Below are 13590 nucleotides of genomic sequence, written 5' to 3' on the forward strand. Positions count from 1 at the left end.
ACTAAAGTGTTAAATTGAATTTATATCACAAATTAAGCAATAGCCAAATTCAGTCTGAATCTAGGTAACACCTAAGTTTTTGAGTATTTTTAAGTAAACAACTAGCAAAATATTTCCAATGGATGGTCTTGAGATATGCTCTGGGGATAATTAAGAATGGAATAAATTGTAGTTTATATCTAGATTATTCATAAGTGGATTCTTTGAATACGATCAAAGGTTCCTGAAGAGTTTATTAAGTATTTGGTGTACATAGTTTTTATTATCTGTTTCTATGATTAATTTGCATTACTTATAAAGTATTTGCATAATCCTGAGTAACTTGCAGCAAAGACATTATAAAAATTAGTATATTGGACTCCAAATGAATGAGTTTCTACTCTATCAAGGTATATCAATTCCTAAAGAAAATATAACTTAATTTATAAAAAGTAATTAATTAAGTAAATAAGTAAGCAGGTAACTGAAATGCTGTCGTTTAATATATAATTCTTCCTGGTTTTCCATATATCACCAGATTTTTTTCTTTATGGAAATTATATTATCAAAAAATTGTATTCTTTTAAAATACTGGGAGACTTTTTTGATTTAGTAATATTTTAGTATGCCAAGGCTTTTTTCTTAACAATATCCAAATAAAAAGCAGTTTTCAAGTTCATAATAATAATACTAATGAGAATTCCATGTATTTGACAGTTAAAAAAAATATCTTCTTTGTAACAACTTACTGAGTTTTTAAATATTTTTAAGATAAAAAAATCATTGGTACATAAGATATTAGGAATTATTTTTATACTACAATTTTTTATTTGCTTCCTAATATAGCTCATATAACCTCATACACCATGTAAATATTTTTTAAATATAAAGAGAGTTTACTACTTTCAAATTAGACTTACATCACTAGCAATATTCCTTGAACTTTTTGCAGCAACAATTGGAATGGCATCTGGTCTCAAATCATAGCCCTTAGCAAGGGTTTTCTTCCAATCTGCTTTATAATTAGCCTTGAAAAAAGGAAAGATTATTTTATTATCTGACATAATTAAAAGAGGAATGAAACAGGAAACCAAAATCTTTCTTATAAAACATGTCATAATATATCCCTTTCTATTAGTTCATCTTTTAGAAATCTATTATTCTTTAAAAAAAAAAATCAGTAAACTACATACACAGTATGATCTCAACTGCTGTAAAAAATGTATATGTGTGCATTAAAAAAAAGCAATGGAGGGGCTTCCCTGGTGGCGCAGTGGTTGAGAATCTGCCTGCCAATGCAGGGGACACGGGTTCGAGCCCTGGTCTGGGAAGATCCCACATGCCACGGAGCGACTAGGCCCGTGAGCCACAATTGCTGAGCCTGCGCGTCTGGAGCCTGTGCTCCGCAACAAGAGAGGCCGCGATAGTGAGAGGCCCGCGCACCGCGATGAAGAGTGGCCCCCACTTGCCGCAAGTAGAGAAAGCCCTCGCACAGAAACGAAGACCCAACACAGCCATAAATAAATAAATAAATAAATAAATAAATAAATAAATAAATAAATAAATAAATAAATAAGCAATGGAAAGGTATTGCTTTGAATGTGGGATAACAGAAGATTTTAATTTTTTCATAATTTTCTATATTTTCCAATTTTTCTATAATAAGCATATGTAATGCGTTTATTTTCTTGTATTTTTTATAATGAAACATTTTAAGCTTACAGAAAGATGTGGGTACTAAAATTAAAAGTTCAGATGTAGTACCACCCGGCTTTAATTAATATTAATGTTTAAATATTACTTATAAAAGCAGGAAAAAGTTTTAAATAAACCAAAAGCATAGAAATGAGTACTTAAAAAAATGTTTATTTGGAGATAAAAGAGAGCCTAAAATGTTAGGAAGAATGACTAAATCATCTTTTAAGAAATGAACAATTTTATCCAGGTTGGATTATGTCTTTAAATTAGAATTTACCAATCTGCTTTAAAAGCAAAAGGAAATAATTCATAATAGTAAATTTAAACATCGCCACCAATTAGAGAGAGATGCTAGTCACATACAAAGAAGAGTTTCTAAAGAAAATCACGGTAAACTTTTTTAGAAGTTTAGAAGTTTAACAAATAACTGAAACAAAAGTTATAGAAATAGCAATACTTATCCTTACTACAGACTATGCATTCCTGTATTTTCCAATCCTCTCTGCCCCATTTTGTTTTACTTTTTAAAAAATGGAACACAACCTACTAGCTTGATCTTATAACCCACTAATGAGTCATAGCCCACAGTTGGGAAAAGTCTGCATTAAGTGAAATGTATGGTAGCCTCTAGTCTCATATTCTATGATAAGGATCCAATCTGGAGACTGTTGGTTCGCAAATTGGTCCCCATACATGGAGGGCAAGGAGAGACTGAAAAAACAGGCTGACCACTCCAGCTTAGTAGGCGGCAGGTTTACTAAACAAGGGAACTTACATTCGAGGGTTGTCTTGGGCAGTCACAAGCCAAGTAGATCTTCACACCCGCCCGCCAGAACCTTACAAGTTTATTTAGGCCTCAAGTGGATTCAGTGCAAGTGGTCTCAACAACACATTGGTCTCTCAAGGCTGTGTCCTTGAAAATGGCTCCCACTGTGGGAACAGTGGGTAGAACTTACATTCCAAGGACGGGAGGGGGTGAGGAGCCTCCAATTGCCCAGGTCCAGCTCAAGGGTCACCTGGCAATCACGTCCTCTCAATGACCTCCTCCATCAAAGACTCAAAGGGTCCACACTCAGTTTGCTCCCCCTAAAATTCCCAGTGCTAGAGTTATACAGAACTGGAAAGGAGAGGCCCATGTAAGCAATACTAGACGGGCACCAGGCCAAATACTCACATCACTGATGTTGAAGGCATTGACCTTGGCTTGAATAAACTGCGGTACATCAGGGTCCATAGTGTACTTGTGCTTCCGTTTCTCTCCCTCCACCTTGTAGTTAAACTAAAAACAAAGGAGGCAGCGTGCAAATTGTATTAGCTAACATAATGTAAGTTTCATCTAGCACACGTTCCTTTAAAAAGGAAGACTATCGTTTGTGTTTTTCCATTTATAAGGCAATTAGCTACATTATCACACAGAGGGAGTGTTGGCAGACGTATTCATTGCTCATTCCACCCATATTTATTGGACAGCAGTCTGATCAATAGGCAGCATGGTAGGTTCTGTGTTTAAAGTGGTTAAAAAGAAAAAGGCAGAACTGTCCTCTTGGAGCTCATAGTCCAATAGAGGAAACAGAGAATAGCACATAAACTGTAAAATAGAGCTAGAATTCGTGATGTGTTGTAAATAAAATAACTTTAGGAAAGAAATGAACAGGGTCAGGGTGGGGGGTCAGCAAAGGCTCTCTAAAAAGGTAACATTTACACCCAAACTTGAAGAAAAGGGAAGGGTCCGGGCAGAAGAAGAGCATTCAGGGTCCTGGGTCTAGAAGAGGCATGGCCAGCTTGAGGGACTGAAGGTCACCGGGCTGGAATGTGCTGAGCGGGTTCCCAGGAGGATTAGATAGGAGGGGGGGCAGGGCCACAGAGCTGAGGGCCTTTTCAACCAAGTTAACAGTTTAGATTTTACTTTGAGTTCAAGGAGAAGTTACTAAGGGGTTTTAAGTATAAGAAGGACATGATTTGATTTATGTCTTAAGACAGTCTTTTTGGTTTTAATGTGACCCCAGGCAGGAAGTCCAGGTAATGGATTATTACAGTTGTCCACGTGAGATATGGAGGCCAGAACTAGGGTTGGTGGCAGCTGAAAGACAGAGAAGTGCTCCAACAGGATGGCTGAGAGGTTTGGGAGGCTAACTCAGTAGATGCGTTGGATGAGGGGGTTCACACGGAGAGGTGTTAATGGTGACTGCCAGGTTTCAGGCTTGAGTAACTAGGTAGATGTTGATGGCATTTATTGGGATGAGGAAGACTTAATATAGTGAGTTTAGGGTCTCCCTAGCTAACTGGAAAAACACAGGGAGAAGTGACACCTCGGTCAGTACAAAAGAAATCAGAACAATCTACACCATTTAGTACCACTAGAGTAGAATTAATCTTGAAACATCTGGGGTAATGTGGGACTGGTCTGAGAAATAAAATCCAGAAAACCCTCAAATCTGAACCAAAGAATGCATTCCCCACCTTCAAATATCTGGGGCTAAAGATGCAAAAAGTCCTCTCTTCTTTGTTTTTTACTTACCACACTCTTTCCGGGGGAGATATCTTAGAACTCTGAAATTATCAAATGAGGTGAAGCACTGAGCATTGCAATTAGCCTCTGACTAAGAAAAAGGGTCCAGATAGACCTGGGCTCAGAAAAAAGACTCTGGATGACTCCGAAAGCAAACTGCTTAACTCTTCCCCAGAGGCGTCTCTCTCTCTCAGAATATCGCCCTATTGATTTTGCAAGGGGATTAGGACATTAGCCTTCCCCTCATCTGGCTAGGTAGAACTCTTGCAACTCAGAGCAATAAATATCTTGGTTTGCAATTCAGACAAGGTCACAGATTATAATAAAAATAATTTTATTTCATATGTATAGTGTAGGGGTCTGCTTATAAATAACACAGACTCTCTACATTTGGAAAACAAAGCAAACTTGGAACATCGTCCTTCTCTCCTCCCGGTTCTTCTTAAGTCCCAAGTTGCTTCAAAAGTAAAACCTTTTGAATAAACCTCTGAAAGCAGATGATTTGCTAACACAGATGCACACTCATGAATTGAATTAAGAAGGATTGTAGAGTAACTGGTCATGGGGTTATTCATGGACAAAACTGTTTGAAGGAAAACCACTTACATCACTTAGCTGCTTTGTGTTGTGCTGAGCCAAAACCATGCCCACGGAATCAGGCACACTTGTGAACTTGATGGTATCTGGGTGCTGTCGGTACTTTCTCTCATTTAATGCATCGCCTGCTTTCTTGGCCTTCTCAACCTCCAGAGAACCAAAAGGGATCCATCCAACGCCCTTGAAGAAGTTGTTGTACTCATCTTTATATACATTCTGTAAAAGAGTAATCTCAGATGAGGAGATATCCTAGTGCATACTCAAGAGCTGTTTCTGGAATCTGTAATTCTATCCAGGGGGGAATGAAGAGCAACCTGTCAGCATGCTTGTGTCTATACTGGAGCTTTTGGTTATCTCTGCCACACAGCTTCTTACCCAGAATTTGGTCATAAGAAAAAGCAGTTCTGTTGTTAGAGTGCATTAACATTCCAGGAGAGAATGTAGGCCACATATTTCCACGGGTACTGCTAAAAAAAAAAAGTGTCTCTTTTGACAATAAATTGGGCTTTCCTTTTGATTTCACTGAAATCTCCACAACTTTTGAATTTCACCCACACCATCCACCTGGGCTCCTCCATCTCAGATGGGGATAGACATTCTCATTGAGCAACAATAAAGGAACACAATGTTTCCCTTTTACCAAGGATGATTCTTACAAAAACCTGGCTCCTGCAGCAGGAAATGCTCTGAATATTAAACACCCTCCCCCATGCAGCTCTCCATGAGTCATGCTGCAATCACAAAGCCCTCCTGGTTCATTTTAGATGACTCGTTACATAGATTTACATGCATGAGAGTGTGACCTTGAGTTCAAAAATAGAAGAAAAAAAAAAAGAACTTTCCTGAATTCAGAAAGAATAGAGAATGCTCCTATTTTGCATTATACATATTGCTGTTGAAGCAGGCCCACCAGGAGCAAACATTTCTTTTTGTTGAGAACCAGGGTGGCTTATGTACTTAGTAGAACATGGCTTTATCTTTGATCCATAAGTTAATAAAGATAATATCAATGATTGCGATAGGAGCACAGAAAGCTAGTAAAACACAGCGTGTCTACCATGCCTTTGTTACTCTTTCAATGATGACTGTATATTTTAAAGTGCATTTTTCAAATACCTTATTGTATTGTGAAGTCTACTAAAATAGGAAGAAATGATCACCTGTTCAGTACCAGCATCTCTAGGTCTATAATGTTATACATACTCACATCACTCTGAATTTGATTCATATTCCTGGTATGCTCAAGACTCAGGGCATCAGGTAGGTATGTGTAGTGATGTATCGGCTGCTTGTAGTTGATGTTGGTGGCAACATCCTGGGCCATCTTTGCAGCTGTAATGCTAACCATGTCCCCAGGGGTATGGTAGCTGGTTTTGGTGTTTTCATAGTTCTTCTTGTATTCATGATCAGACTGTAACTTTGCCATATTCATATAGTGGACGAGCTTAGGATCATCCTGGAGGCTTCTAAAACCCACATGCTTTCCCTTTGCCTTCTCGTAAGCTTCCTTGTATTTATACTGTGGAGGCAGAATTTGGTTAGCAAAGTCCTAAGCATTGGGAACATTAGGTGGAGCGATTATATTCACACACAAAGGCATTCAGAATATTGTGACTTTCTGGAAGACTGTACAAGAAATACAGTCCACACCCCACGTCCCCCAACCCCAGGAAGTTTAGACTGAAAGCATTTATTTCCAACACTGCTGGGTTATAAATGGGTATCATGATAAATTCAGGAGCAGTTTCTTTTCTTTGCTACGAATGCTATAGATGATTTGCATGTGGAACTTTATATAGAGCCAACTCTATTAAGTTTTCACACTTAATATAAACATAACATATTCCAAAATATAAGACTACATTCCAAATATATCTCTTGGTTTTCCAGGGATGTGAATTTTCCTAATCCAACATGTTAGTTCACATCACAGAATACTAGAAATACTTCTGTTTTCGATTCTGATTGGCCCAGGATATGTACACAACAGATGCAGAAGAAACTCTAAAGAACTGTACATGCAAGACATTTATACTCAGATCTCTTTGGGGTGGGGTATGGAAAATATTACTATGTTTGTTGTCTCAGTTGACCTAATATGGTTTAAAAAAAAAACAAAAACCTCTTCTTTGGCAGGTAGCTAGGCTTTCACCCAACCCCATTTCTCAGCAGCTACTCTCCAAGCTCACTGCTGAAGCAGCTGCAGATGAATTAAGGAAGTATATAATAAGGGCAGGAACCACCGAGACCTTTCCTCATCAGTAAAAGCCTGACTGCAAAAGCTCTGTGGTCCAAGGTCTCTCACCGCTGAGATCGGCAATGGGGTGTAGACTGAGCTATACAGTAGGTAACAGATCAAAACCTCAATTTTTATGTAAGCGAATTCAAATCCACCCAAACTCTGAAGACACTCTGCTCCTGCCATTTAAGCACCAATTTATAAACAAGAGTTTAGCAGCCAAAAGAATTATCAAGTAATTTCTAGGCATGTTAGAAAAAGTTCTGTGTAAGGGCTAAAAATAAAAATGATAATGTCATATTTTAGACTGTCACTTTCTCCTTAAACTAGAAATGTATTTCAGAGTGATGTGCAAAGCTTTGAGGAACACATTTTCAGTACCATCCCTACATGGAAGGCTGTAGAATTCTTACACCCTATCTTCCACATGGTCTGTACACGTGGTTTCTTTCTTTTCTTGTCTCAGACAAAGAGTGTAGCCTCTGGAATGGTGTGTGACAGTGAAATCTATGGGGTGTGCGTGCTTTTGGAAAATTTTGTTTTTCAATGATAAGAAGATAAGTGTACACTTTTTCTATTACAGATGAAATAAATCAAAATTATATTCTAGAAAAGTGGGCCTTTTCCCATTTGGTTTATAAAATCTGTACATTTTATTTAACATTTTTTCAATCTTCTTAATACAATTATAATGCAGGCAGTCATCTGAATTTAACGTGTTAGCGTCAGGTGGGGTATTCTCCCTGAAAATAAATGTGGGCTGTCAGGGAAATGTGTCAGGGAAGGTAATTTGGGCTATGAATCAGGAGAGAAAGCCACTGTCAGATTTATGACAGCTCTACCAAGTGGGGTCAACTGACAAGAATCACAAAACATTGAAAAAGTGACAGGTTTTCAAAACAATATTTTGTGGAGAATTTAAATGTCATTAATTCAACATACTGTTTTCAATGTGGCATCATTTTAACAAGCACCCGTTTGATTACTTTGTGAAAAAGACAATCACCCAGATTTCACCTAAAATTTTTACTCACGTCACTGGCAATGTTTCTTGATGCTTTGGCTGCAGTGATGGGTATAGCGTCACCCAGCACATTGTTGCCCTTGGCTATTAAATCATGCCAGTCCTGTTTATAACAGACCTGCGATGGAAAAGGAAAAAGGATGTCAGCATGCTGTGGGGTAATCAGCTACACTGATTCCTCAACAGCTGGGATTGCTTTGTTCTTTTCCAGATAGAAGCTAGAAGAATCTCCTATAGCACACAGTTTTAAGAAGTCACATTAATGGTAAATCAACTATACTTCAATTTAAAAAAAAGAAGTCACATTAGCAAAACATCATACATAAAATTGTATAGCATAAAATTATTAGACTCTGTACTAACCATTCACCAAAGTCTGGTTTGGGCATATATTGAAGAGGGAAATTGAGAAACTGGAGTGGATCCAGAGGAGAATAATAAAGGTTCTGGAAACCACAGTATGTGAAAACCAACTGGAGAAAATGAAGTTCAATCTTATGAAAGGAAGGTCCAGGAAAGACCTGGTGGTTAGCTTTAGAAATTTTAGGGTTGTTGTTAAAAAAAAAAAGGGGGGGGGATTTCATTTATCCTTATTTTTCTGGAGGATAAAAACTTCCTCCATGTGCAGAACTAGGAAAACTAGAGGAATATGTGTTGAGCTTGACACAAAGAAGAATGCTATACCCTTTAGAGTTGTCCTATACTTGAAAAGGCCGACTCAAGAGGTACAGAACCATCATCATGGGATATGCTCTAATGGGGGCTATGGAGAAAATTGACCTAAGTTGTCAAAGCCCTGTCATACACTAAAATTCTAGTATTTTATCATCAGGTCTGGATTTCACACCCCATCAAAAACCCTACTTACATCACTTATATTGTAAGCATTGCACTTGGCCTGGAGAAATTGAGGAACATCAGGACCCATCGTATATTTATGTTTCACATCTTCTCCTTTAGCTTTGTATAAGATCTGTAACACATAGTCACAAAAATAAAATGCATTATGGATGGTACAAAAAGGAAAATACATTAATTACACGCTTAAAGAAGTTATTCCTAGCATAATCCCCCACAATTTCTATTACTTAAAATTATCAAAGCCATCTTCCTATTTTAAGAAACTCAAGAATCTCATTATCTTAAGGAAGACCCAAAAACTCTGTATTAAAATAGAGAGAAAAAAATCCTAAGAAAATAGAAATCTTTGCTTGCCAGAGATGAATAAAAAATGAGTTCAAATGTGAAACCCTAACATGGATAACAGAATTCACTAAAGCCAGAAAAGGTCATTTTTGCTAGTGGAGTTAATAGTTCTTAAAGTCTTGGTTGTTTTTTTTTTTTTTTGGTTTTTTATTCTTAGAGAGAAAGAGGTAATTAGAATGAGTCTTTCAATTCCCCTAAAAACTTTCCAATTATAATTGTATCAGTAAAAGCACATAATAATTTCCTCATAATATAAAGGTGCTTATATGTAAATCCAGCCTACGCAAAAGGTTTACCACTTCATATTTACCCTATTTTGCCATTTTAAAGATGTCTGAAAGACACCAAAGTGCATGGGGTAGAAATAATACTGTATCCTTCTCTTGGTAATGAAAAAGAAAGAAATTGCTCAGTTTCTAAAACTAAAACAGAATCGGAATCCCAAGTAGATTTTTAATCTCTTGATTGTCATTTATCATATATACCTCCATTTCCCAGGCATGTCTGTGTGGAATACCATATGTAAACTGGTGTGCATGTATCACAAGTAAAATCTGAAATGGCTTATATCTAAATGAATCTCCAAATACTAAATAATTTCTTCTAGGAATCCAAGAGCTATCTTCACTTCCTCACTGCCTTTAGAAACCACATCTAAGCATTCAGAGAATCTCGTTGATTTTACCTTCTAAACATCTTTCCCACTGCTATTGCCTGAGTTAGGTCCAAATAAGTCTTCTGTTGAATTTCTGTAGCAGCTTTCTAATTCATCTCCTTGCCTTCAATCTCTCCCCTTTCCAATATATTCTCTGCATTTTTTGCCAATTATCTTTTAAAACACAGACCTGATAATGCAACTCCATGGATTAAAAATCTTCAGTACTTCCTGTTACCTACCCCATAATGTCCAGAGTATAAATTAACATTCAAGACCCTCAATAATCAGGTCTTGAAGGATTACAATCCTGAATCCTTCATCCTTCACTGTCCTTCCATTCATTACTTCTTGACTGTCATTATGTTTTTCCTTTTGCCAGTAATGCAGCCTTCCCTTATTTGCCAGGGAAGCTCTGGCAGGCAGTTACCCTCTCCTCTTATACTTACTTAGCACATGCCTCTCCTGTAGCGTTCGTCTCTCCATATGATGATGCTGTTTCTATCCATGTCTTTGTCTTATACTCTTGTCCTGTATCCCATTCATCCTCATCTGTTTCATCTTTATACCATCAGCACATAATATAGTGCCTGGCACATGGAAGGTGTTCAAAAACATTCATTCAATGAATTAATGAATGAATGTTTTTGGTGTCCCTTTAGCTCTTTCATACACCAAATTTTCCTTGAGAGCTGTCTTTAGCCAGAGCATATACATTGCTCATGGACAGGCAGGCAAACAATATACTAATCTCCTCGAAGACGGAAGTAAAGAAAAGTCTCTATAATAATTGTGTATGATGAATTCTGAGGAGAGAAATCATCTACTCATGTGTATTATTTCCCTGTACTAATATTTTATATATGAAAAGCAAATATGAGCAACTTAATATAGAATTGAATATGATGCATTTGCCACAATAAAGTGTATGGGATTTAAGCTTAAGTTTTGTTTGTGTGTGTGTTGTTCTAGGGTAGAACTTTTTGCACTTTCTCAAATACTTTATCCAATAACACAGTATTTATAGGCAGTTAAAAAGGAAGACATTTTTAAAAGGAAGGTAAAAAGCAAGATAGAAAAAAAAAAAAAAAGAAAACGTTAGTGCCCAAACTAAAAATAATTGTAATTATTATTTTTAAATGAAATAAAATAATAATTTTAAAAGGAAAAGATATTAGGCTCAGAGAATAAAAATGATGAGCTGATCTTTTGAAGCCTCCCTCCATCCTTTTGCACCCTCTGTTTTGTTGTACTCACATCACTGACTTGCTGTGTGTTCTGTTTTGCCTGGACCATAACTGGGGAGTCCACGATGCTGGTAAATTTGAGGGTGTCTGGATGTTGCCTGTACTTCTTTTCATTCAGGGCATCACCTGCCTTTTTAACTTTTTCTACCTCCAGACTGCCAATAGGTATCCAGCCTATGCCTTTCATCCAGGTGTTGTAGTCTTCCTTATAGACGTTCTACAGCAAAGAGAGGAGAGAGAAGTGAGTGCCCCAGGCAGTGGGTTCTCTCACGCAGGCTCCCTCCTTAGAGGGGGACTGTCTTGTGGAGTAAATGTCACTTACATCGCTCTGTATGTGCATCATGTTTTTCGACAATTCCAGGTCCATGGCATCAGGCAGGTAGGTGTAGTGATGAAGCAAATGCTTATAGTTGGCATTGCTGGCAACATCCTGAGCTTTCTTAGCTGCCACAACGTTGAACATATCATGGGGTGTGTTGTATTTGGTCTTTGTCTTCTCATAGTCTTTTTTATATTCCCGGTCCGATTGTATCTTGGCCACATTCACATAATGAACCAGTTTAGGATCATCTTGGAGACTTCGGAAGCCAACCATTTTCCCTTTGGCTTTTTCATAATCTTTTTTGTAGTGAACCTGTTGGAAACAAAGGTGGGCATATTTTTTAATGTAGTTATGAAGGTTTTACTGAACAATGAGACCATGATTTGAGCAACTGAGCTTCCCAGAAATTATTTCAATAACCAAACAATTTGATATTTGCTTGTATATATTTGAAATGTAGCCTATTAAAATTAAAATGTTATTTAGAGTCCATTTAGAGTCCATTTGGTTGCTTCTGCCACCCAAGGGAGGTTGGGGTGGGGATGTTACTATAATTTATATCAGTGACACAGTAAAATAAGTTCTGTTCCACTTGGACAGTGATAGAGACAAACGAAAAGATAAATATTTCACAAACTCTACCAATTATACTGTGCTTCTAACGCCAAATAGCTGGCTATTTTATTAGCAGAATTATACTAGTAGTAGTAATAGTACAATTTTAATGAGTCTTTGGATATTCAAAGGGAGACCCAGAACCAGTAGTGTGTAACACTAATTGGTTCTGAATAATAAAGTGGGGAGAATTAAGCGTCCTTGAGGAGACTTGGGAAGAACCCCAGGAAACGGAGAAGCAGAGATGTGAGGGAAGGTTTGTGTGTATGCTGGGGTGGGGTGGCTGGAGGAGATCACCCACAGAGAAAGGGGATCAGTGAGAAATTCTGGAGCAGGGCTGTTAGGACACGGACATTCATTATTCAGTCTTAATGTATTTACATTGCTGCAGTGACAACTCCATTTCAAACAATCATTAAAGTTGTGCTTGGGATTTGGAGGGAAACCAAAAAGAAGGGGCTGAGTTCCATCTCTGGATCATGCAGAGCAGAAAGAGAATAAATCTAGGGGAGGAGAGCCCAGGTGAGCCAGAGCAAAACCATCATGTGCAAACCAGGAGCCAGAGGTGATCGGAAAAGCAAAAACCTCAGAGAATGCAGCAAGCATGGGGAGGGAATCCCACTTCCTGCAGGACAGCAGGAGGGGGCTTGAGTCCATTTTATTTAAATCTCAAAGAGCAAAGTGACTTCAGTTCATATCTGAGTTGAAGTAAGATAGGAAAAGAAACAAAAGTCTTAACTTTAATGCAACCTAATGACTGACTCTTAGGGGCTCTGACACTTGAAGCCCATTCATCAGTCTGTAGAAGCAATGAAGTGAAAAGAGAGGTAAGGCAAAGAGGGAATTCATAGAAATTTAGCAAGTTTTGAGATAAAGGTTTACCATCAGGAGGTTATTATGATGTCAATAGCAGGTAACTTCTTTATTTCTATAAGAGAAATAACGTGAATTTCTGCAGAAATATGGATGAGAATTTTAAATTAGGGGGCTTGATTAGAACAGATTGGTTAAGGTTATACAAATCCTTACCCCCAAGAAAATTCAGATTTGTTTAGGGAACTTTCTTCTCTAAATAGTTTCAGCCTGGCTTGCTTCCAGTCAGGGACAGCAGACATGGGGACTTGGATAAGAAGCCCACCTGCCCCCATTTTCTGGTTACACACAGGTGACCACCAGCTGGACTTACGTCACTCGCCGCCTGCCTGGCAGCTTTGGCAGCTTTGATGGGGATCGCATCGTTTCTCAGGTCGTATCCCTTCTTGCTCAGGTCTTTCAAGTCTGCTTTGTACATATTCTGAAAGAAAAATGTCGTTTGAAGATAACTCAGACCACGTGTAGAAAAGGCTTAACCCTCAGTGAGCAGCTGAGCCCACATGCACACCTCACTGATATTGTAGGCATTGACTTTAGCCTGAATGAACTGGGGCACGTCCGCCGGCAGACTGTACTTGTGAATAAATTCCTCCCCTTTGACTTTGTAGGCAATCTGGAAGAGAAAA

At 38.0% G+C, this 13590-nt stretch overlaps 1 protein-coding gene across 30 annotated transcripts in view; it reads right to left on the bottom strand.

Moving 5' to 3' along the window:
* The window catches only part of NEB (nebulin), a 215487-nt gene that overhangs the window by 158189 nt on the left and 43708 nt on the right, over positions 1-13590 (bottom strand). For all 30 annotated transcript variants that reach the window (XM_082464810.1, XM_082464809.1, XM_082464808.1 and 27 more), the window contains exons 23-32: positions 13473-13577; positions 13278-13385; positions 11477-11788; positions 11165-11371; positions 8915-9019; positions 8057-8164; positions 5991-6302; positions 4793-4999; positions 2852-2956; positions 900-1007 (exon numbers count right to left, since the gene is read on the bottom strand). In XM_082464810.1, the coding sequence (XP_082320936.1) occupies positions 900-1007; positions 2852-2956; positions 4793-4999; positions 5991-6302; positions 8057-8164; positions 8915-9019; positions 11165-11371; positions 11477-11788; positions 13278-13385; positions 13473-13577 (1677 nt within the window). The remainder of the gene's footprint in view (positions 1-899; positions 1008-2851; positions 2957-4792; positions 5000-5990; positions 6303-8056; positions 8165-8914; positions 9020-11164; positions 11372-11476; positions 11789-13277; positions 13386-13472; positions 13578-13590) is intronic.

Source organism: Balaenoptera physalus, assembly GCF_965194825.1.
Source record: "Balaenoptera physalus genome assembly, chromosome: 6".
Taxonomy (NCBI): domain Eukaryota; kingdom Metazoa; phylum Chordata; class Mammalia; order Artiodactyla; family Balaenopteridae; genus Balaenoptera; species Balaenoptera physalus.